The 24,416-nt window shown below is 38.3% G+C and overlaps 1 protein-coding gene across 2 annotated transcripts; it reads left to right on the top strand.

Moving 5' to 3' along the window:
• Window positions 1–152: 152 nt before the first annotated feature.
• On the top strand, window positions 153–21,879 carry ALG12 (ALG12 alpha-1,6-mannosyltransferase). 2 transcript variants are annotated; one of them, XM_062582881.1, is made up of 11 exons: window positions 153–193; window positions 827–1,026; window positions 7,165–7,363; window positions 7,510–7,642; window positions 8,169–8,342; window positions 9,719–9,913; window positions 11,459–11,562; window positions 12,053–12,276; window positions 12,989–13,158; window positions 13,381–13,456; window positions 17,409–21,879. In XM_062582881.1, the coding sequence occupies exons 3-11, from the start codon at window positions 7,199–7,201 to the stop codon at window positions 17,638–17,640; spliced, it is 1,473 nt and encodes a 490-aa protein (XP_062438865.1). In that variant the 5' UTR covers window positions 153–193; window positions 827–1,026; window positions 7,165–7,198; the 3' UTR covers window positions 17,641–21,879. The 2 variants fall into 2 exon arrangements, with proteins under 2 accessions (XP_062438865.1, XP_062438875.1); XM_062582891.1 differs by having other exon boundaries at window positions 13,416–13,456; window positions 17,409–17,490.
• The last annotated feature ends 2,537 nt before the right edge of the window (window positions 21,880–24,416 follow it).

Here is a 24,416-nt window from a genome sequence, read left to right as displayed (position 1 = left end):
TATTTGGCGGCCGTGAGCCGGCTTAGAGCCTTTCCGCTGCTGGGCGCGCGCTCTGCCCGCACCCAACATGGCCAGACGGAGCGCTGGTCACGTGGGTATGGCGTTTCTCCTCCCCCGCCCCGACTCCCGTTCCGTGCCGCGTCACGTGGCGCCGGCGGCGGGCTCTGCGGACGGCCACGTGGACGCGCGGTCGGTGAGTGCGGGGCGGCGGGCGGGGCGGCGCCCTCGGGGGCAGCAACGGCCGCGGCGGGTAACGGCCGGCGCGGCGCGCGGGCCCCGGCCCCGCAGGAGCTGGCGGCGGGCAGCGCTGTATGACCACCCGCTTCAGCGCCTTGCCCGCAAAGGCGGGCCGGGCTGAGCCGAACCGAGCCGGCGAAGCCCCGCGCCTAGCGGGTCCCCGCCCGAGGCGCTGCCGCCACGGACACGGGCGCGAGTGCGCGCCGGGCTGGCGGAGGCTTACCGGGTTTTCGGTTCCCTGTGCTCTTTTGTCTTGGTTGTCCACACGAAGTAGTACGGAGCTCTAGAAAGCTCACCGCTTAGTGCTTAATCGCAGTCTGTGCAGCCCATACTTCGAGAAAATCGTTCATAACGGTTCTGGCTTAAAGCAGTTTTCTGATAACGTATTGTCAAGTCGTGATGTGGTGCAAATAAACTGTAGTCTGCCTGAATTGCAAACTTGCCTAGATTTACTTTTTTTTAAAAAAAAATAAAGCTGTGCAGTAAGTATTTTAAAATAATTGTAAACCTAACAAATGGGAGATTTGGTTATTTATAATAATAACATGGTTGTGTAGCTACTAATTCTTATCACCATTTTTTTTCCCAGTGTTTTCTGGTTCCTATCATGTTGCATGGCCCAAGAATGAATTAGTGTTGTAGAATGATGGAAACGGGGAACTGTGAAGGGAAAAATAAGTCTCATCATTAAAGTACTTGAATGTCACCTTGAGGAACTGGATACTATACCTCCAGAGTGCCTGTACAATGTCAGAGAAGATATGTATGCCAAATTCTTCAAAAGTGATTGTAAATCTTACATTTTTTATTTCTTTTTTTTTTTGGGGTGGGGGGGAGGTATTCAGTTTCAAATAGCCTAAAGCTTAATAATAGTAACTTGAAGCAAGGTAATTTTGAATCTGCTTTGAGACTATAAATCGGTATAGAAATCTGTGACTTCTAAAAACTGGCTTTTGCAGTCTCAAGTTTTTGAAACCAAATCATTGGTTATCATTTCTTTGACTCAGTTTCACACCTGCAGAATTGGAATAAGGTCACTTTAACACATATGATCTAATTGATTAACATGTGTGAATCATTCACAGTAATCAACAGCATAAAAAAGCCCTGAGGACTATTTTATTATTCTGTATTTAGAATGAGGACTGGTAGTAGAGCCTGATACAAAAGATGCCGTCCTGTACTTTGATTAACATACAGTGAGATCCTGGTACCTTGTGTAACTATCCATTTAATGACTAGTAAGCATCAAGGGCACTCTGTAAGGGAGAAGTCCTTCAGGAAAGAATAAGTTGTAATTATGTAAGTAAAGGCTATTATAATTCATGTAAAAGGCATGTGACTTAGTTTATTTGTCAGTGATCTTAATTTGTTGTTTTTTAGGTTTTGAATGACTTAGTACCTTTGTGCATTTTTACACATTTGTGGATTACACTTACTGTAGCTTCAAGGAAGGACAGAGAACAATAGGAAATGTTGTCATGTGGATATGGCTACTTGACTGCAAGTAGGTTAGTCCACCAATAAACAGCACAGCCCACTCTTACTATAGGTAACACAGCTGGTTGTGGTGGATTCTCATCTTTCATGGAAGCTGGCCACTAGAGGGAGATCAGACACATTCTTCATGCATAGGGTAGTCTGCTTACAGTAGAGCTGCAGTCCAGTTAAGTTTCCTGCATATCTATCTTTTGACCTGAGTGTTCTGTATTTCTCTTCTCCAATTCCAAGAATGGTATTTTCTGCGTAGCTTCCAAATACCTATCGAGCTTGTACTGCTTCATTCAGAAGTTAGCTTTAAAGCAGAATCTGAAAGAAGAACAAACAAAAATAAAGTGAAACAGAGAGCTAAGACAACCTGGCTTTGCTGAAGCTAAATCAAGCTAAGAAGTGAGGACCTTGTGGTGGGATTTCCTTGGTGGTTCTGTTTAGAAACTTCTATTCCACACTCTGCATGTGAGAGGGCAAATGCAGTCTTAACACAGTTTGACTGTCAAACTCTAACATGCTTATACTGAGCATAACTGAAAAACATAAGTTACCGAAATTTGGTAGGCTATTTGGTAGGCTTTTATGCAATGAATAAAAGATATGTTATTGAGACTTAAGACATCAGCCATTTTCAGTGAAACTATTTCAGCTTTTTTCTTCGTAATGTGAGAAAACGATATATTTTTAGCCAATTCATCCCAGAAAGGGCTGAACTGTTTGTGGTGAAAATTTCCCCTTTCCTGTGATTCAGTGTCAAGCTAGACATTTGACAGGGAATAAATGTGGCAATATTGTAAAGATCTAAGGAAGTTTCTTCTAAGGTAGTCAGAGTGTTAATAATGATCAAACTCTGATAGACCTCTCACCTTCATTGTTAAAAGACTTTTTTTAAGTGAAAAATCTGTTTCACTGTTTCTTGGGGTTCTTTTTTTTTTTTTTTTTTAAAGAAAATGACAATGGAGGGCCCAGGAGAGCTAGCTAATATTCAGACATCCCTTCTTCCAGGCTCAAGAGTGGTACATCCCTATGAATAAGAAGTGCAGCAAAAGGGGCAGGAGACCTGCATGGGGGAGCAAGGAGCTCTTGGCCAAATTCAAGCAGAAGAAGAAAATACACAGAATGTGGAAGAGGGGACAGGCTACTTGGGAGAATTACAGGAATGCAGTCAGAGTATGTAGAGATGCTGCGAGGAAGGCTAAGGCCCAGTTGGAATTGAGTCTGGCAAGGGATGTTAAGGACAACAGGAAGGGCTTCTTCAAATATATCAGCAGCAAGAAGAGGACTCGGGAAAATGTGGGCCCGCTCCTGAATAGGGCAGGGGCCCTGGTGACAAGGGATACAGAGAAGGCAGAATTACTGAATGCCTTCTTTGCTTCAGTCTTCACTGCTAAGGGCAGCCCTGAGGAATCCTGCAGCCTGGACGTGAGGGAGAAAGTCTGGAGAAAGGAAGACTTTCCTTTGGTTGAGGAGGATGGGATTAGAGACCTTCTGGACAGGCTAGACGTCCACAAATCTATGGGCTCAGATGGGATGCACCCACGGGTACTGAGGGAGCTGGCGGGTGTTGTTGCCAGGCTGCTCTCCATCATCTTTGAAAGGTCCTGGAGAACTGGAGAGGTGCCTGAGGACTGGAAGAAAGCCAATGTCACTTCTGTCTTCAAGGAGGGCAAGAAGGAGGACCCAGGCAACTCTAGGCCGGTCAGCCTCACCTCCATCCCTGGAAAGGTGATGGAACAGCTCCTTCTGGATGTCATCTCCAGACATCTGGAGGAAAAGAAGGTTATCAGGAGTAGCCAGCATGGATTCACCAAGGGGAAATCCTGCTTAACCAGTCTGATAGCCTTCTCTGATAGAATGACTGGCTGGGTAGATGAGGGCAGAGCAGTGGACGTTGAGTACCTTGACTTCAGCAAGGCTTTCCACACTGTCTCCCATAACATCCTCCTAGATAAGCTCAGGAAGTGTGGGTTAGACGAGTGGACAGTGAGGTGGATTGAGACTTGTCTGAAAGGCAGAGCTCAGAGGGTTGTCATCAGTGGTGTGGAGTCTAGTTGGAGGCCTGTTGCTAGTGGTGTCCCCCAGGGCTCAGGACTGGGTCCCATCCTGTTCAACTTCTTCATCAATGACCTGGATGAGGGGACAGAGTGCCTCCTCAGCAAGTTTGCTGATGATCCAAAGCTGGGAGGAGTGGCTGACACACCTGAGGGCTGTGCTGCCATTCAGAGAGACCTGGACAGGCTGGAGAGCTGGGCAGAGAGGAACCTCCTGAGGTTCAACAAGGGCAAGTGCAGAGTCCTGCACCTAGGGAAAAATAACCCCAGGCACCCGTACAAGCAGGGGGCTGACCTTCTGGAGAGCAGCTCTGCAGAGAAGGACCTGGGAGTGCTGGTGGATGACAGATTGACCATGAGCCAGCAATGTGCCCTTGCAGCCAAGGCCAATGGTCTCCTGGGGTGCATTAGGAAGAGTGTTACCAGCAGGTGGAGGGAGGTGATCCTGCCCCTCTACTCACCCCTGGTGAGGCCTCATCTTGAGTACTGTGTCCAGTTCTGGGCTCCCCACTACAAGAGAGACATGGAGCTACTGGAGCGAGTCCAGCGTAGGGCTACAAAGATGATCAGAGGGCTGGAGCACTGCCCTACAAGGAAAGGCTGTGAGAGCTGGGCCTATTTAACCTGGAGAAGAGAAGACTGAGGGGGGATCTTATCAATGTGTACAAGTACCTGAAGGGAGGGTGTCAAGGGGATGGGGACAAACTCTTTTCAGTTGTCCCATGTGACAGGAGAAGAGGCAATGGGCAGAAATTGAAGCACAGGAAGTTCTGCCTGAACGTGAGGGGGAATTTCTTCCCTGTGAGGGTGACGGAGCACTGGGCCAAGTTGCCCAGAGAGGTTGTGGAGTCTCCTTCTCTGGAGATCTTCAAGGCCTGCCTGGATGTGACCCTGTCTAACATGCTCTAGGTGACCCTTCTTGAGCAGGGGGGTTGGACTAGATGATCTCCAGAGGTCCCTTCCAACCTTACTGATTCTATGATAAGCTTTAGTTACAAATATTTTGCCTTTATGTAGCAAACATGTTAAAGTTCAAATTCAGTGTCTACCTTACAGTCTTAAAAATTCCACTTGAATCTTGAGGTTTGTCAACATCACTTTTTTGACTAAGCAAACTGTCTTGAAGCTTGACAAGATTTCTAAATTTACGGTTTTTATCTCCAAAGCCTAAGTGTTGTTTTCATGCTTTGTCTTTTAATCTTCTGAAATATTTCCCTTCAGGGATTTTCAGTATGTATAATACATGTGATTATCTTCAAAGTATAAGAGTTTGTTGGCAAGCTCATTTTTTAGGCATGTAGCAGGATTGAAGTCAACAAGATAAAAATCCTTATGATGAACCATGAATGGGATATGTACTTTCACTGTCATTCAGATAATTTAGAAAACTGGGGTTGAACATATATATGGTGATAATTAAAGATGTCAGGAATAGGCTATATTGTAGATGGTCAGAGTATAATTAATGCAATGTTTACAGGTGAGGGCAATACCTTTTTATTAGATATCCAAAACACTTAGGAGAAGGAGAAATAGCTTTTAGGACTCGGGTCCTTATGCAAGGGTCCTAAAATGCTTGAAATGTTGGGAAGCTGAGGCTTCTGAGTGAGGATTTTGTGACCTGTTGATGTTCTGCATACGTTTCATGTGAAACTTAGGCTATTTGGTTGGCTGTGTTGCCATGTGAACTGAGGTAGATTGATTCTTCAGTATTCGTTTTTCTCTCAGGCGAATTTGGCCAGATGTGTCAGATGCTTTTGTATTTATTGGAAGAATTTGGTAAGAGCTTTCTAGAGGCTAGATTTTGTACAAGATAAATTGTACTATGCAGAGACTTAATTCATGCCAAATGCTTCTCAGAATTGCACTGATGGCAGTCCAAGACCTCTTTTACTACTGCTGTGGAAAAAGCAGTTGTAGTATAATCCATTTTTATCCACCCTCATAAAGAAGTAATACTAGGCACAGTTTTAAAAGACTTCTTCCCACTTCATGGGATGTTGTATTTATTTAGGCTCTTAGTGTTGCAAAACAAGCCAAAAATCATAAAGAGCCATGAAATTCTGACTTGAAGCCTAGGACTAGAGCTTTAGTTACAGTCTGTAACAGTAGCAGGTATGAGAAAAAGAAATGTGAACAGCATAGTATATAATATACTCTGCAGACACATGCAATCTACAGTGAATAAACACATTTCTGGATTTGTGTTTGCTGTGAAAATAGTATTTAGCTCATTCTTTATCTGTCTTATTTTTAATAATGAGCAGGACAAAATATGTCCATTAAGGAAAAGGTAACTCTAGGAAGCAGTTGCTAAGTGATCCTGATAAATCTGCCAACTGTCTTGCATCTGTTTAATGGGCATATCTAGATCAAAACACAGGAGAAAACATCTCTAGCCAAAATCCCAGTTGTACCTTGTAGGTGTTGTTCTTACAGTTTTGTTTCTGTGATAACAGAACAAAAATAACAGTAATTGAAATCTCCTATCCATTATTAAACTGTAAAGTTAGAAGAGTAGGAAACTTAAGCAAAAAGAACATGAAATAGATTACATTTTTGCTAGAAATGTGCATAGATAAGGATGTTCTCTTCATTGGCTCATAATTTGAAGTTAAAAAGGATGAGCGATGAGCTGTATAACCTAAAATACACGTGCTTTCTGTACCTTTAACATCACTTAAAATACATCACAAATACTACCATAGAAATGGATCAGCAGAGCATTGTGAAACTGAGCTCTAGGGATGGGTAGCCTTTATTTCTAAACTGGAGCGTGAAGGATTGGGTTTGGGCTATTGTCAGTCACTCAACAATGACATGATGACGTGTTGATATGTGTGCCAGAGTTTTTTCTCCCTTTACCTGCCTAGCCACTGGCAAACTAGGGAACTCAGAAGTTTGAAGCACCTGTTCATTTTCCTGAACCATCTCTTGCCCTCACACTTCTTCTCCCACTGATCTCAGAGTCTACAGAAAAGAGAGTATGCTCTAAAGATAATGTATAAATCTAGTGCAAGATCAAAGTGAGAGCAAATTACAAAGCTGTTACTCCCATGAAACACATATAAATGAGATGGTGTTCTCAGCAGTGGTGGCAAATGGAAATATTTTCTTAAGTAGGTTCTGTCTTGTCACAAGAGGGTTTTTTTCTATGTGAAAAAGAAAAGCTTTGTGTTTCAGAAGACAGTATAAATCATGAAATGCTATCTGAATTTGCTTTTGGCTATCTACTTCATTCATTGAATGTTTACAAATAACCAAGAGATTATTTGATTTGTTTACACTTCTTTTACAGTCTTGTCTTTGGATAGGAATCATCATTTTCTGATTGTACATAACATGCCCTGATGCTGATGTATTTTCTTTTTCTTTTAATCTTCAGTGATAGCAGAATATATGTAAATTTCAAACTCAGGATGCCTCAGAAGAGGAGCTCTAGTAGGCGGTCATTCTCATTGCTGCTGCTGATTATTGTTGTGGCGTTTGTACATTTAACTGTTTGTCCATTTACAAAAGTGGAAGAAAGCTTTAACCTGCAAGCCATCCATGATGTTGTGTACCATCGCCTAGACTTGGATAAGGTAAGTTGAAAAGATAGTGATTCTCCCAAGACTAAGATTGCATTTATCCTACTCACATACAAGAGAATGGCAATAGGAGTATGATGTATCCTAGTTTTTCTTTGTTTCTAGTTTGCCTGTCTTACTTAATTTTTCCCTTTTTGCAGTATGACCATCATGAATTTCCTGGAGTTGTCCCAAGAACGTTCCTTGGACCAGTTTTTATTGCTGCTCTTTCCAGCCCAGCTATATATGTACTTTCGGTATTACAAATGTCCAAGTTCTACTCCCAGCTGATAGGTATGAGAACTCTGAAGTCAGAATAGGGGTATTTTTGTTGTTGGGCTAATGTGTAACATTGTAACATTCAGTGTTTGGATCAATGTTTAAGACATGATATCAATGTGTAAAACATGATATACTTTTCCTTAATGAGGGATTTTGCAAACTGTAGTCACTGCCAGCATGGCAGTTTCAGCCCCTTTTTTTTGGACCAATTACAAACACAGAAAAAAAATCTGTGGTAAGAACATAAGATAACATAAAGGTCTAACAGCATTGGAAAAGTAAATGTCTTCAGAGAATATGCTGGCAGGTGTACTTCCACATACACTTCAGAGCACAATGTTTTATTTGGACATAGAAGCATTGACTTTTGTACAAAAATGTCAAGCTATTTAAAGGAGGATAAATTAGATAAACTGATAGGAGGTCTTTAAGGTGGGTTGTATTGTGAAGTGTGTAACTTCTTCCCATTACAGTATGTAATGTGTTTGTCCATCAGCAATCAATCTTATATTACTTTTATTTCATACTTTTCCAATAGTCCGGGGAACTTTGGGGCTCAGTGTGATTTACACATTATGGAAGTTACAAAAAGAAGTTAGAAAGCAGTTTGGAGCAACTACATCAACAGTCTTCTGTTTCATAACGGTTACTCAGTTTCATTTGATGTTTTATTGTACACGAACCCTTCCCAATGTGTTTGCTCTTCCTTTTGGTAAGTATCCACTTAGTAATAATTTTAAAATATCAAAATTATTTTCCAATTGATAGTTAGCACATATGGAAAAGGTATAGCCAGACTAATATGCGTGCTTGATGACTAGATTACGTGATAACTTTACTAGAAAATTTAAAATTAAGTCATTAAAATGACTTTAATAAGACTTTCATCATACATTTTACTTAATCTGAATATGCGTAGTGTTTTTGTTCGATGAATTTGATTAATTAGAATTTGAGTACATTTATGTGATGCATAAAATACACAACCATTGAAAAGTTGCTGGGTACACCTGTAGTTCAAAAAAACCCCTAGTCTGTGCAGGAAGCAGTTTTCTCATGAGACTAGAACAAACTTCTACAGCGATCTTTCCGCCTTCCTTCTCTAGACTAATCTATAAACCTATAAATCTATCAACAGTTTGATTTCTCCTCTCCCCTCCCCTTGCCCCCGTACTGTAAGAATACCAAGTCAAAACTAAGATTAACCTACTCATACAGTTTTTCCCCAGAAATGATGAGGAAAAATCAATCACATGTGACAGATATTAGCTGAGTCACTTAATGCTTCACTGGAAGATTTTAAGCTATTAAAATCATGAGGTTGGTCTAAGATCAAAAGTAAGAAAACAAAACAGCTGAATTGTAAGATAAATACTGTATAGTGGTAAACTTTCCAGAACATTTAGTATTACTGGTATTAAAACATGTTTTGTATTTTTTTTACTATTACACATAAAGAGTAAAATCACATAAAATCAGTTTTTGTTGTTCTCTTATGGTTTTCTTAGGATCATGTCCTCTTTACAGTATAGGTGGTGTTACCATGCAGTTTAAAATGAAAAAGTGGAGAAGCCCTCATTTGTAGAGATATGTTTCCAGCTAACCACCTATATGGATTTATAGATCCTTCTTCTTGAGCAGTAGTCTGTAGTCTTTTTCATACTTGAAATGGGGTGCTTTTATACAGGATATACTTGACCAAGAGAATAAACTCATCAGCTGACACTGAGCAATAATAATTACAAATCCTAGTTTGAAAAGCTTTTAGTACTCCTTTAATTTGGGTCTTGTTTGGAAAGCTATTAAATACGCTATCCATGAAGAATTCCCAAATCGTCTTTTTGAGATTATGCTTCTCCTAATTAGTTAAGCATCAATGATGGAATGTTGCACCTTATTCCAAATTACATTTCTCTCTCAGAGCAAGAATTACTGGACTAGACGTGCTAGGGAGACCAAGAAAGTTAGGTGGGAAGGGGTGTGAACATAGAGGAACAAGAGCGTGAATTAAAGGAAGCATTTGCCTGCAGAAAACAAACAGTGAAGATGTTCAGAGTGTCAGATGGTGTTTTTTATTTATTTTTGCAGTGCTCCTGGCATTGACGTTTTGGATACAGCAAAAGCAGAAGCCTTTCATTTGGTTCTCAGCTTTGGCAATTATAGTCTTCAGATCAGAGCTCTGTATATTCCTAGGCCTCATGCTTCTGGTGACATTATTGACTAGAAGAATCTCCATTTTAAAGGTGCTTTCCCATGCTGTTCCTGCTGGATTTTTTTGGCTGGGTAAGTGTTTGGAAAAAAAAAAGTTTCATATGAAATCTAACTGAAATCTTATATTCTTCAATTCTTCAAAAAAACACTTGAAGTAAAGAATATTTAAGAATATTAGAAAATAATAAATTTTCTGCATTTTCCTTACAATAAACTTTTTTTGTGAACTAGTGGAACTGTAATCTAGGAAATGGGTAATACTTTTTAATTAAAAGAATTATACTGTACACATCAAATGAAAAATAATGAAATAACTAGAAAACATTATAGTTTGAAATATGTCAAATTTTCTATATATTAAGGGTAAAGATTTGCCTGCCTTCTTTGGTGACCTTAGAGGTTTTTCATCTGTGATTCCATTTAGTAGTAGTATTATAAGAAAATTTATTTCTTTGAACATTTCTGTGAGGTAATAGATGTGCCCAGAGCTGTAGAAAGATAGTATGATCCTTGCTTTTAGATGCTTATAGGATAAGGTCCTGGCCTTGAAATGATTTAGACATGCAAGTAGGTTTTAATATAATTAGTTCCTGTTCATATTTGCAGGCTTCTTATCAACTGTAGTATCTATTGACATGATGATAAGCTAAAGCCCAGGATGAAATATAACACAGCATGACACAGGAGGAGTATGGAGCAAGAGGATGGTGGAGAGAGTCACAGTTTAGCTTTATGGATGATTTTTGAGGTTGTTAAGAAAATTCTTTGGGTCTCTATTTCCTTATACCAAAGCTCTTAAAATTGATGTGATGGTCCATGCTGGAGAGGTTGAAAAATCTCCTTATTTCTACCTATCTGTGGAAGACTTGTACACATGTGTGTAAATATTTTAAGCTTCTGAGCCAGCTTACCTAATGAAAAATGCTCTTGACAAGTATGTGATGATGAACTCTGGCAATGTGCTGACCTTTTCACAGCATGGACCATAGAAGCAATGAAAAATCATTCTATGTGCATTTGAAGTTTCCTCGTTACATAAGAGCTTGGAGGCCCAACAAGAATAAGTCACCTGTACTCCTGTTCTCTCACTGGGCAAACTTTCAAAGTAACAGCAATTTTCATACAGCTGCATGGAAAAGATGAGATTGACAGACTTGCTACTCTTCCTGTCTGTCTGCTTTTCATCCATTATCCTTTTTCTTCCCTCCCTCCCAATGAACAGTAGTAAACCACTGGAGATTTGTTTTTTCTTAACTCATCAACTTCTCAGTAAAAATACACTTTAGTACCATATGAAGTTAAAACAAATTTCTTACTATTCATTACATTCAATGCTGTAATATTTTTTAAAAAACTTTAATTAAACCACTGTTTTTCACACTTTCAGGTGTGAAAGAATCTCAACCAGATTCCTATCTAACACGTTTCAATTAAGATTTCTATTAAGAAATGTGAAGTGTAACATCCCTCCCCTCTGCTTCTGTTGCAAGATAGATTCAGCCTTCTTTATGGCTTTGGGTGAGGCTTACAGTGCATGTTCTGGTTCATGATATGGCTAGGATGTGCTTGTTTGAATTTATCTAGTTTTTAATTCATGCAGATTTGTATTTCTTTTAGGACTAACCATTGCTGTGGACTCTTTATTTTGGAGGCAACTTCTGTGGCCTGAAGGGAAAGTGCTCTGGTATAACACAGTTTTAAACAAAAGTTCCAACTGGGGAGTATCCTTTGGAATGTATAGAGGGGAAAAAAAATCTATAGAATGCTGTCAGCTGAACAAAAAGTTTCACATAACTAATTCCTGAGACTCAGTTACGATATTGAGGAGATATTGAGGAAAGCAGTAGAAATTATTTTAGGTTTATGATGCACCGCCTGTTTCTTAAATCTTTAAATTTAAACTTTCTTCTGCTGGCCTATTCTTCATGCTTGTTCCTGTTCTACAAATATAAATCCAAATTTTTTCCCCATGACTGTTCACATTTCTCACCATTAGCACCATTTGATGTGGCTTTGTTGCATGATGTGAAAGTAGTTAGGCACCTGCTTTTCTTAAAGGGCAAGGCAGGAAAATGAAATACTTAGAAAAACACGATACAGAAAAAACATTCTGCGTATTTGCAAAATTTATGTAGGCTACTGTAAAGAATAGTTTAGCTTACACACTTGCTGGCAATGGAAGTGTCCTTAACTCTCCTTTTCACCTTGAAGACCTCTCCTTTCTTGTGGTATTTCTATTCAGCTCTGCCTCGTGCATTGGGATGCAGCATTATATTTGTACCCTTAGGTGCAGCAGAAAAGAGAACTCGGATATTACTTTTGCCAGCACTTGGCTTTATATTCTTGTATTCATTTCTTCCACACAAAGAGCTGCGTTTCATCATATATACTTTCCCTGTCTTCAACATAGTGGCTGCTAAAACTTGCTCACGAATGTAAGTTTGAAATTGTTTTTCTTTTTTTCCTGAAAATGTAAAAGAATGTAAAACTGTTACTACTGACTATTTTATGTACTTCTTTCCATCTTAGAACCTGGATTATCTTAAGCTTCTTGAGAAAGGAGCTGTATGTTATTTTACCAATACCAATATTTTACCAATGAGGGAAAGGGGACAGAACGCTGAAATGATACGACAGGGTTGTTTGGCAGGTCTGTGGCAGAGTTGAGAATAGAGTCCCAGTTTTCTGTCGTGATGTTACAATTCAGTTTATTTTATACACCCAAGAGACAGTATACTACTGTGTTATTACCCTAACTTTTGTCAGAAGGTAGTTTAATATATAGCTGAGGCTCAGAAAAGATGGTTTGTGTCAAATAGTTTAACTTGGTTATATTGAGTAAGAAATTGAAGTTAAATTCTGAACCTCTTTGAAAGAGAGTATGTTTATAGGTAACAGTTACAGACACAGAAATATTTAGCTTTATTAATGAGAATATTTATTCTAATCTTGAATAATTGTCACTAGAAGTTAGTCTTTTAGAAATCGATAATAAATGCATTCCTTATAAGCAATTGCTGTATAAAGTTTGCATTGATCTTTGTTATCTAGCAGGGGAGTTTTTCATAAAAATTCTATCACAATAACCAGTAACCAATATGATGGAAAACTAAGTTATTTCTTACTCAAATTTTTTCCTCTTACTAGTCTAAATAACTACCGGAAGTCCTGGCTATACAAACTTGGATCTCTCTTTGTTATAATGCATCTTCTACTTAATGCAGCTTATTCAGGAACATCTCTATACGTTTCACATTTCAATTACCCTGGAGGAGTAGCAATTCAGAAGTTGCATGAGTTAGTACCCTCAACAGCAGGTAAGTAAAGATGATAAGATTTATTTTTTTCACCTCGTTTCAATTGTAAATTTTTTTTTTTTGGGGAGGGGGGGGGCTAGTGTATTTTTTCTCTGCACGTATTGGATATTGTTTCTTCACACTGTTTATGTGCATCCTTTCCATTACTATTTTGCTAACTTCTTAAATCAGACAGAGTGTTCTTTCAAGCATTTTTGATATGTATTTTGTTTGTTTATGCAGAGGTCTCTGTTCATATTGATGTGGCTGCAGCACAGACAGGAGTTTCTCGATTTCTAGAAATCAATTCAGATTGGAGGTATGTTATGAACAAGGGATTTCGATCTGAAGATAGACACCTGCTTTTTTCTTTTCTGTATATGCACAGTGGCAAATGTGATGGATATAGTTTATGTCTCAGCATATTTATTTAGCCAGGTCAAGGACAATGTGAATCTCTAGGCAATTGTGATGATGTCTGCAGTGCTACCACTGTAGAACTGGAAAGCTGCAACTTTTTTTTTTTTTTTTTTTTTTTTTTAAATGTTTTGGTTCCCTTTGGCATAAGTATCATAGATTCTTTAAAGACATAAGAAAGAAACAATGCAGAAAATATCAGCTAATTAAACCTCTGGATAGCTTTAATGCAACTTCATTCGATAGAATAATAAAAAAAAAGCTTTAGATGGACACTTCCTGCTCATGGCAGAAAAAATTGGGGGAGTCCTTCTCATTTAGTTTATTTTTGAATAAATTGTTGAAATTTGAAGTTACTGTGTGTTAATATTCCAAGTAAGATTTGGGTTTTTTTTTAATGTGGAACATTCTTCAAATACATGGTGGCACAGGAAGCTGTTGGCATGTGGATTATTAGTCATGTTCATTAGCTCTGAGGAAAAACAGTTGAGTATTTCATTGCTGTAAGCAGCAGTAATGTACAAATAGTTCTAAGAATTAGAATATTTAAATGAATGGTAGGAAACATTTATAGGATGGTATTGCTTACTTTTCTGGATGCACACCAAAAAAGGGTGCACTTGATTCTTGACCTACCTAAGATGCACAAAACAAAAGCAGTACAAGCTGATTCTGGTATTGATGTAAGATGCATTCTGAGCACAGAGTTATTTTTCTGAGTTACGGTGTTGAGTATCGGATGAAGAATCACAAATTAATTAGTAATGTCTTGAGGAGGAAGAAGGAAAAAGTAGGCTTTTGGGGGACTGTCTAGGTTGATATGCCTTATTTTATTACTGTGATTTTTTGAAATATTGTGATGGTATTGAGTGTTTTAAACTGTGATTTCCTTCACAGTTACTAAGGCAATGTTTATTTTAAATTATTTTTTGTATATTCAGTCTGGAGGAGTCCTAAGCCATGAACAGTTAGGATGAGACCTTAAACTGCTAGAGCATGTATAATAGAACAGGCATGATACCTAAAATGTTCCAATCTTTGTTTATTGAATATACTTAAAAGAATCTTATCTGTAATTTACATGTTCTCTAAATTCAATACTTAATTTCGTATTTTTCTTTTTTACTGTGAGTAAATTTTGCTTACAAGACTGCAGAGCAGTGAGATTGGAAAGCAGACAAATAATACTGCTGTCACTGACGGATGTTTCACGCTGTCGCAGCTGAAGTGTAGTTTGTCTTTCTCACTTTTATCTTACTCATCATAAAAACACCTCAAGAGAGGGCTGATTCATCATAAAGTTTCACATAAAAAAGGGTCATGCAAAATCAGCAACTGAATATCCTACACAGGAGTGCCACATTGTCTGACAGCTCAATAGCCCGAAGTGTGATGACTTCTATCTTCTCTTCATACAAGGAAGTGACAGTCTCTCAGATGAGCAAAAAAAATTTATCATCTTCACAGACTGTATACATCAGGTGAAAATATATTTATGGATGGAGTAGCTATGAAGAATGATGACTCATCAGGATAATTACAATCCATAAGTGTCTTAAAAGTTAACAACTTTGTGCTCAGATTAGATCTATTTGCTTCAAGAAAAATGTGAGTGATCCGTTATTTTTCTTCAAAGTGTGATCGAAAGAAGGCAAAATGTAGCCAAGACACTAGTCCTGCTTAGGAGCATCTCTTCATTATGGTTTGCTTATGTGACTGCTAGTCAGGCATATATCCACTGCTGTCTGGAATACTCTGTCCAGTTCTGGGCTCCCCAGTACAAGACACACATGGATGTACTGGAGTGAGTCCAGTTTTCCTATGAAGAGAGGCAGAGTGAGCTGAGGGAGTGAGGAGAGAAAACTGAGGGGAGATTTTATCAATGTGTATAAGAAACTGAAGGGAGGGTGTGAAGAAGATGGGGCCAGACTCCTCTCAGTGGTGCCCAGCGGTAGGATGAGAGGCAGTGGGCATAAACTGAAACACAGGAAGCTGTCTGTAAACAGGAGGAAAAAATTCTTTATTATGAGAGTGATGGAGTGCTGGAGCAGCTTGTCCAGAGAGGTTGTGGAGTCTCCTTCCTTGGAGATACTCAAAAGCTGTCTGGACACCATCTTGGGTAACATGTTCTAGGTGACTCTGCTTGAGCAGGGGGATTGTATTAGATGATCTCCAGAGGTCTCTTGAAAGGGACTTGTGAAAGAAGCTTCGTGTAGGTTCTAACATAGGACAGATGTTACAATCTTGTTTTCAATTAGTGCGTTCTCTTTGACCAAGGAATAAATATGCTGTGTAAGCTTGAAGTATTTAAAAATAATAAAGTTCAGGAATGCTTGCAACCAGATGGAAGGCTTTGTATTTGCTGATGAGCAAAATGTGAAATTCAGAGTTGGTAAGGTTGTTACTAAATACGCTATTCCTTCTGCCAGTCAGGACATATGTACCATTCTAAGTGGTATTGCTTTTTGAAAATAAGCAGATGAAATCAGTGTGCAGTTTTAAGAAGAAAGCACTTGGTGTGGAAGGTGTAATTCTGTATTGTATGGTGCATTTACTGACACTTCTTGATTCTGTCAGTCTGGGGTCTGTTCCATGTTGTCACCTCCAAAATTTTAATTAACAGTACACACAAGTTTACTGTAGAGTACTTCTTAGTATCTTAACTTGTGATGACTTTATTACCTTAGATAGCAGAAATGGAGATTGTTGTTTCCAGTTTTTCCACGGAGGAATTTAGAGACACTAAAGGCCAAATCTTCAAAGATACACATGGGAAAATGGAGACTGGATATAGTCCTAGGTGACTTTGAGAATATTTAGGGTTGGGATTGTAGCACTTCCCTTTGTGTCCATGCATGTAACAAAAGCCACAGCCTTGAGTAAGTTACTTGTGAAACATGTGGGAGGAATCAAGTGCCTAAGAATAGGATCCAGAAAAGCTGGTGGAAATCGTTTGTAAGGAGTGGCAGCACAAAGAGTGAAGAACTGGATACTATTCTTCACTTTGGATATGAATACTCCTGTATAGTTAGATGCCTAGGACAATCTTGTCTTACACAAAACTAAAGGCAAGTAATTTCCGTCTTAACCTCTATCTTCCGGACTGTTGCCTACAATTAGTGTAGAATATTTTGCTGGGATAAAGAGTAAAGATTTGAACCCGCATCTTGGAAATAAATTAAGTGGTGGTCTGTGGAGTCTTTTGAGGTGGGCTTAGCTTTTTCTTCCATACAGAAGTTGTTCTCTTTTACCTAACATAGTTGTTAGACTGAGGGCTCTAATAGACTCCCATGTTCCGTGTAGGCATCCTCACCCTTGGGCTATTAATTCTACCTGCTTCTCTTTACTGAGTGAATGAAAAACTACTGTGAACTAAAGCAATGTCTGCGTGAGACAGTGAGAGATCTACCTCAAATTCCATAAAAGTAGAGATGTTCACTCTCTACTGTCACAGGATAGTCCTGTGACATTAGGAACTTTGTTTCGGTTCTGGGCTCAATACAGACAATGACTGTACTTGCACTTAGATCTTTCACCTACCTACCAAATGCTTGAGTTGCTTTCTGTTGTATAAAAGGTAGTCTTTTTATATGACTTGTTTTGTCATCCTATAAATTTCCTCTGTGGCTAGACTGACAAAAGTGCCTTGTGAGGCTAAACACATAGCTCCTTCTAATGCACACTGTAAGTGTACATGTTAATGGTTTTATAACACATTTAATCGTGATATAACTGAGAATGTTGTTCCTTTTTTATTTTATCTGGGATACTACATGGTCTTGTAGTAGAAGCATTTAATAGAAGCATTTAATATGTAAATATTGGAATATAAATAAGTCTTCTATTCTTTATAGGTATGACAAGAGAGAAGATGTAAAACCAGGAGACCAGATGATGTTTTCTTACACACACATATTGATGGAAACAAATCCTCTTCAAATATCACATTACAAGACAACCCACAGGCCACTGGCAAATATACCTGGCATCAGTAAAATTGGATTGAACCTTAGTGCACTACCTCCTTTTACTTTAAACTTAAAACCAAAATTAGTACTATTAGAAAAAATTCCCCTGTTGTCCTAACTGTGAATTTTAAGTAAATCTTTTTGATGTAATTTTGCTAATGAGTGAATAAGACAACTACAAATTACCATTCTAGCACTGTAATTCAGCTTCTGTGAAAAAGTATGGAAAATAATCTTCGTATTTATTGGTATTTAGCTGTGTTCTGTTTCTTACATATATATATATTGCAACACATTCCTAGGCAGTATGTACTCAAATACTGAGCTACATTGTTAGGTAAGTTCGGGAGAGGGTACCTAAAAATCTAGCACTATTGAGTAAAGTCCATATACTTCGTTTGAGTAACTGTTTCATAACACAGCACAAGTATGTCCTAATTGTCCTATATAAGACATATAATGGAACCGGTTTGTGCTACTGCAGTGATATGATATGTAATCTGTATGTGCAAAGATGTATCACTTGATACATCTGCTGGATTGTGACCCCCTCAGTTGTCAGGTTGCCTGTGTGAAACTAATTATGTTAGCAACACAGCAAAGCCATATTCACTGTAGCTTCATCACAGTACCTAATTGTGCCCTGTAGGCTACTAAAGTGAAAGATCCACTTGAAAAGCAGTTGTACTTGGCAAGTGCCATTCCGTAACAGATTCGAGCATTAAAGGATAGCTGTCTTTATTGCAAGAATGCATGAATAAGCAGTGCAACTTGGATTTCACAGGAAAAAGTTAATTTTTAAAATAATATCTTTGCAGCAGAAAAGGGGAAACACTATGTTAATTTGCAGTGCAAAAATCATATATTAAAAAAATTCACTTGAATGCACTTGAACCTAGGTGCTGTTTTCTTTCTGTATGAACTAAGTATTCCCTTTAGAAAGTAATACTCTAATGTGGTATGTATGTAATGAACAAATGTGTTGCACTCTCAGTAAGATAACATGTTCTGTAATCTCTTCTTAATTAAAAGTTTTTGTTGAGGATGTCCACCTAGCTTGCTGAGTGCAAGAAGTTAAGGTATATACCAAGAAAACAAGTTAGAATTTCAGTTATGAGCAGCTGTAATTTGACAGGAGCTCTAATAGTAAAAATTCAGTGTTTCTGAAATAAGCATGGCAGAAAACTATTCCTTACTGATTGAAACTTCCAAGAGTTTAAGGGGGAAAAAAAATAACTGAATAAAAGTTGTTTCCCCCCCCCCCAATCCTTAAAGCATGTTTTGTTCAGGGACCTACCTTTACCTGCATACATGTTTCAGTTTTTAGATTGTTTTCTTTTTTAGCCTCTGGATTATGTATCAAAGGAACTGATCTGGTGGGGTGGAGCCTGCTCCACTGTGGATGGTTGTTGTGCAGGCTTCCTCACACTGAGATCTGGCAAAGGTAACCTGCAGAACTTGTTACTCCAGTCCTTACCTTCTCTTGAAATTACTGAAGTATTATCTATTTGACTTCTCCTTGGAAGAAAACTGAACTTCCTCCAGAGCCAGTCTGAACATTAAATAGTTTGCATGATACAGAAGAAAGCACATGTACAAGTATCTGAAAATTTGGACGAATGCAAAAGAAAACTTCAGCTAAGGATGGAGGCTAAGCATAATAGTTAACTTTTCAATACCTCCCCACAATGTAATCCATAAATGAAGTACCTAAACTCAAACTGATTCTGCCCCTAGAGCAGACAGATCTGAACTAACTTACACATTTAGTTATTCTGGCTTTTCAGATCTGTGCTGGCCTGAATCCCTTCTGTAGAAACCTTTTTTTTTTTTTTCCTACTAACTAGAGAAAACCTAGGCTTATTATACTTGTAACATTTGCACCTCAAGCTGATGCCTAAAGTTGCACAGAATATTCAGACATTTGGCTCTCTGTAATGCATACAAAGAGTTTAAACTCAGTGAGTATTAGGCACACTTATCTGATAGGATCTTTCCACAGACTTTTAGGCGTCTGTTGGTCTTACCCTAGTGCTACAGCAGCATGTAGTACTCCGCACAAGCAGCACTACCAGTGCAATAGTTGTTGTCTAGTGTACTTATTTGGGGTAGAGAAAAGGAGGATGAGTACAAGGAGACATGTGTATCGCAGTTTTGTGCAGTATCTAAAGTTTATTTAGGTCTTCTTGCTGTGCGCAGTTATAGGTGTGAAAGCTGCTTGGGCTTGTAGTCAAAGGACTAGATGATGACCAATGCAGCCATTTCAGTAGTCAGCACTGTAGCACTAGTGGCTGTGTGACTTTTGTGCTTGTGTTTAACTCCCTGCCAGGAGTGTCCTAGTAGTCCGCACCCTAAGTAGGAAAAGCCATTTGTCAAACTAGGACAAGGATTGCTGTAATTTTTCCTCAAAGGCTACCTTCAATAAATAAGCAGTACTTGGAACTGAAACCAAAAGCCAGCTCTTTCTTTTTCAGTGAACATTTTAATCTATGTCCTGGTCTTCTTTCTTTAACTCAGTGAAGGTTTGTGGGCAGAGTTTCCACAGGAAACATACAGCTTATTTTCTTCTTTACTATAGATTCTTGCACTGAAGAAAGAAAATATGGGTTTAAGTCCCCTTAGATATAATAGGATACTAAGCAAGTCTCACACAGAGTTTGTAATAACCCTGCTTTGTAAATTCTTCTGGCTTTAGGGGGAGAGGGCAGAAAGGAAGGCTGGAGGAAGTCCAAAGTTACAACATGAATTTTGTAGGCAGGAGACACTCTTGAGAACTTGCTTGAAATTTTTCAGGGGACTTCTAAAAACCTGAGTTTCATGAGAGTATTTTAAAGAAAAATTCCTTTTGTGTCAACTGAATATAAACATCTGGCTTAACTATAGCTTTTCTTACTAAGAGCAGAAGTAGCTGTTACTCACATAATTGAGGGCTGAATTAAAGCAAAAAATACATAGTACAGTCCACCTACAAATTGTTACATGTATCAGAGTAAAACAACACAGTACGAAGAAAATGCATTTAACATATATAATACTGCTGTAGAATGAGATTTATTTTAGGATGTCTTTTAAACTTCCCACCAGTCATCAAATGTTGAGTAGCATCATGTGTTGCCTTTTGAAGTTTGACTTAATTTCTTACAAGCAAGGTTTGTACCTGTAAATAACAAGCTAGCACATGAGTAGGACACAAATTTCAGGAATGGCCCAGAGAAGGTGAATAGTCAGTTTTGTAGCATAAGATTTATGACACAGTACAAATTACAAGAATATGTAAAACTAAATAAAAATTGTATATTGTATGAAAAATTTACAGAACTCATTCATAGAGGATATTTTGGATGATAAAAGGTTCAAAACAGGATCAAGTAAATCAGTATCCCATCAAGAAGATCAAGGAACAACTTGCCGTTCTCAAAGTCTCTATGAAATAGAGCTTATGAAATAGGACAGAGCTAGGAGAAAAAATACCAGACTATTTACCTTACAACTATCCTTAAGTACTTGCTATGGGCCTCTCTCAAGAGAGAATTCTGGAGTGGATAACTGGAGAATAGCTGTACTAGGCCATATGCATATAGTATTTACCTGTTAACACTGAGGAAAAGGCAAAACATTTTCCAGGTTCTTTCCCATACCACCTATTTCTTTCAAAGTAGCAGAACACAACTTCAGTGCAATGTAACTGCATAATGCAATTTGAAGCAGGTTGATCCCTTTTTTTACTATCTGGTCATTTCACGGATCCCATTGGTACTACAGATCACACATTTAGATGAATAAGACTGAGATCTATGATTCTATTGTGCTGCCCTAGTGTAGACTGAAAACTGTTTAAGGCTTCTTTCCATAATTCTAAAGAGGTTAAAAGATTATAGGAATTTTAAGCACTTGTCAACATCAAAGCAAATGTGTGTGTGGTGGTGGAGGGAGTACTTTTTAATACAATAGTTTTCTGGAAAGCACCTGTTCATTTACAGGTTTCAAGTAAGAAGGAAGTTACTCAAAACCTTTTTCTTTCCTTCTTCCCTGGGATTTGTAATATGTAATAAAAGTTACACACAAGTCTACTGCCACCTTCTGCACTTTTTTTCCTGTATTTGTTCTTAAATTCTCTCCTTTCCTCTCTCAAAGTACATAGTCTTTGTTTTAATAGTGACTTCACTTTCGGTTTGCAAAAGAACAAACCTCAAGCCAAGTTTATCATCAATGTCAGCAAGACTGTTTAGCCACAGCTGTCTAAATTGGCTGGTTACGTAATTAGTCTCAACTATGTCTTAATGAAATTTATCATTACCTGGTTAACATTGGACACAGAAGATTAAAAACAGTGTTTGCAAAAATTCCTGAAGCTAAGTGACATAGAAAACTTCAGTGAAGGTTTTCTTAATTTTTGCTTTAAATGTATGTGATTTCTATTTTTAAATAAATGATCTTTTTGTATGCAACTCTTACTTTATATCAGCACTTCATATTCATGTGATCAATTCCAACTACATCTGAGTGTTTACTTTAGATCTTTCTTTGTGATAGCAAGCAGTCAGCGTTATTCCTGAAACAGTAAATCTTACGATGATTTCACAAATCCTACTTCATTTTAGCTGCAACTGGCCTTGGTTCTGTACCAAGGCTTGAATTGTGTCCAGTTACATCAAATCTAAGGTAAAAGCACTTTGGAAATGTAGTCCATCTTACTTTTTAAGCTGCCAATTGAATCAAGAAACTGAAAGAAGGAATGAGTTCATGTACAAAAGAAAAAAGAGGGACAATTTAGGCCTAGATCTAGCCATTTAATATGCAGGTGGCTGCTAAAGTTGGGGATGAGTTGAGGTAGTTCTGGATCATTTTTTTTCTTGTTGCTAAGGATAAAGCAGAGGATGAATATATTTTTGAAAGACTGAAATAAGGAGCTTTTAAAATCTGAATAATCTGGAATTAGAAAGTGCTATTTGCTAATTTTAGTATTTTTATTTTCCTGGGTTTGGAGATACCTAAATGTAAGTATTTTACTGTCAGCTCTGTATAGTTGGGGGGGGGGGGAGAGGCGGGGGAATTAAAAAAAAAAAAAAATCCTTTTAAGAGGCCAGATCTGTACAACTATACACATCTACTTTGATGTCGGGGGCAGGTTTAGCTCAGTTGGTTAGAGCATGGTGCTGCTAATGCCAAGGTCACAGGTTCAATCCCCATATGGGCTATGCTGAGGGTTGGACTAGATGATCTCCCGAGGCCCCTTCCAACTTTACCATTCTATGATTCTATGATTTACACTGAATTAGATTAATCACATCCTTATATTAGCATTAGAGTGTGTTCTAGACTGTAATTTCTGTTCTTTGCAAATTCAGAAGCTAATCTTGGGTGGGGAAGCGCTAAGTGCATTGCAGTAAATGGTCACTAGCTAAATTCTGCAACCAAACAACTCCCTTTTTACTGGGCAGGGGAGATGTAGGCCAAATGGAAAGGATCCATTTGGGGGGGATCCCCCCCCTACCCCTGTTTAAGGGGTCAGGAAACATTATCTGCAGGTTCCTGAAGCATAATATAGATCTCAATATATAAATACTTTACTTTGCAAAACTTGAATTATTTCAGCTATTGCAGATCTCTGCTTCTTCCCCCTCCTAACTTTAAAACTTAACAGAGATTTATTGCTGCATAGTGTACAAGTTACATTACTGCCTACTCCTATAAGGAGCGAAAGCTGAGATCCTCATGATTTTCATGCTACCTAGAGTACCTGTATTTCATATTTTATGTCCTCTTAATAAAAAAATTACTACTAAATTTAAGTTGCTAATGTACTGAAGTTAACTCAGTTTAAAGTTAATATCACTATTTCAGGTTCATCAAACCAGTATGTATTAGGGCACTGTCTACTCCTGCAGGACCTGGTTCAGCAGAAACTTAACTTCATAAAAACTCCCACTGTTAACAGAGCTTGCGCTTTTAGTTCCTTCTGAGAAGATTTGTACTGTAATGTGAAAATAAGGGAGCTTTCTATACATTACAAATGTGAGAAGGGATGGAAGGAAACCAAAGGTTTTGGCAGTCACTAAGAATCTATATTAAAAAATAATCTTCAAGTGAAAAACAAGTTCAACAAATGAAAAACAACACAAAATCTGGCTATTCAATAAACTTACCATAATAATTTAATGAACACTTACAGCCTTTCTTTTGAAGTGCTGCTTTTCTCAAAGACGGTGGTGCCTGAACTCCAGACGGAGATGCTCGCTTAACTCCTACAGAAGGATCAAGGTTTACATCCAAAAAATAGTAACTTTGTGCTTTCAGTCCCTTATACGCTTACTTTGGTTTTAAATGATCGCCTGTCTAAATTTTAAGGCCATGCAGGCCTGCGAATTATAAAGAGCTAATGTAAACATATTATTCTGAAGCAAGCTGATACTGAAACAGTGCAGTCTTAAGAATTAAAATCCTTCAAAAAAAAAAAAAAAAAGGGGGGGGGGAATCTGTAGTTACAAATAAAATGTAAGTTTAATCGATTAAGTTTTACGTATTAAAATAGTGACTATAGTTCTCATGTGCTCTCAGGAAAAACTTTGACAAAAAGTATCACCGTACAATTAGATATCCATATGAGAGAGAAAAGGTAAATTAGAGGCTACAAAATGCAATCATTTCAATTTTCCACAGGAGCTATAGTAAAAGCTGTCTTAAAGTAGAGGGGCCAAGATGCTCCTTTCCAGCATACTGGGAATTCTGGGGAAGTTTTTTGTTTCCTAGCACTCCTGCTGGTACGCTGTGGCTCTCCAATGCTTTCAGCCCAAGGCCACATTCACAGTCTAGCCTTGAGTGAAAATTGCATCCCTTATATACATTAAAAAAAAAAAAAAAAAAAAAAAATGCTTCATCCTCTTCTACCTCTCT

The sequence above is a fragment of the Rhea pennata genome, chromosome 1, assembly GCF_028389875.1.
Source record: "Rhea pennata isolate bPtePen1 chromosome 1, bPtePen1.pri, whole genome shotgun sequence".
In the NCBI taxonomy this organism is placed as follows: domain Eukaryota; kingdom Metazoa; phylum Chordata; class Aves; order Rheiformes; family Rheidae; genus Rhea; species Rhea pennata.
Note: the sequence above shows the minus strand (reverse complement) of the source record. Positions and strands in the feature narration are given on the sequence as shown.

Bases quoted from the DNA above. Each gene is read 5' to 3' on its own strand.
- ALG12 (XM_062582881.1), top strand. From the start codon at position 7,199: ATGCCTCAGAAGAGGAGCTCTAGTAGGCGGTCATTCTCATTGCTGCTG. The intron at 7,364-7,509 runs GTAAGTTGAAAA...CCCTTTTTGCAG, and splicing joins ATCGCCTAGACTTGGATAAG to TATGACCATCATGAATTTCC. The intron at 11,563-12,052 runs GTATCCTTTGGA...TTCACCTTGAAG, and splicing joins ACAAAAGTTCCAACTGGGGA to ACCTCTCCTTTCTTGTGGTA.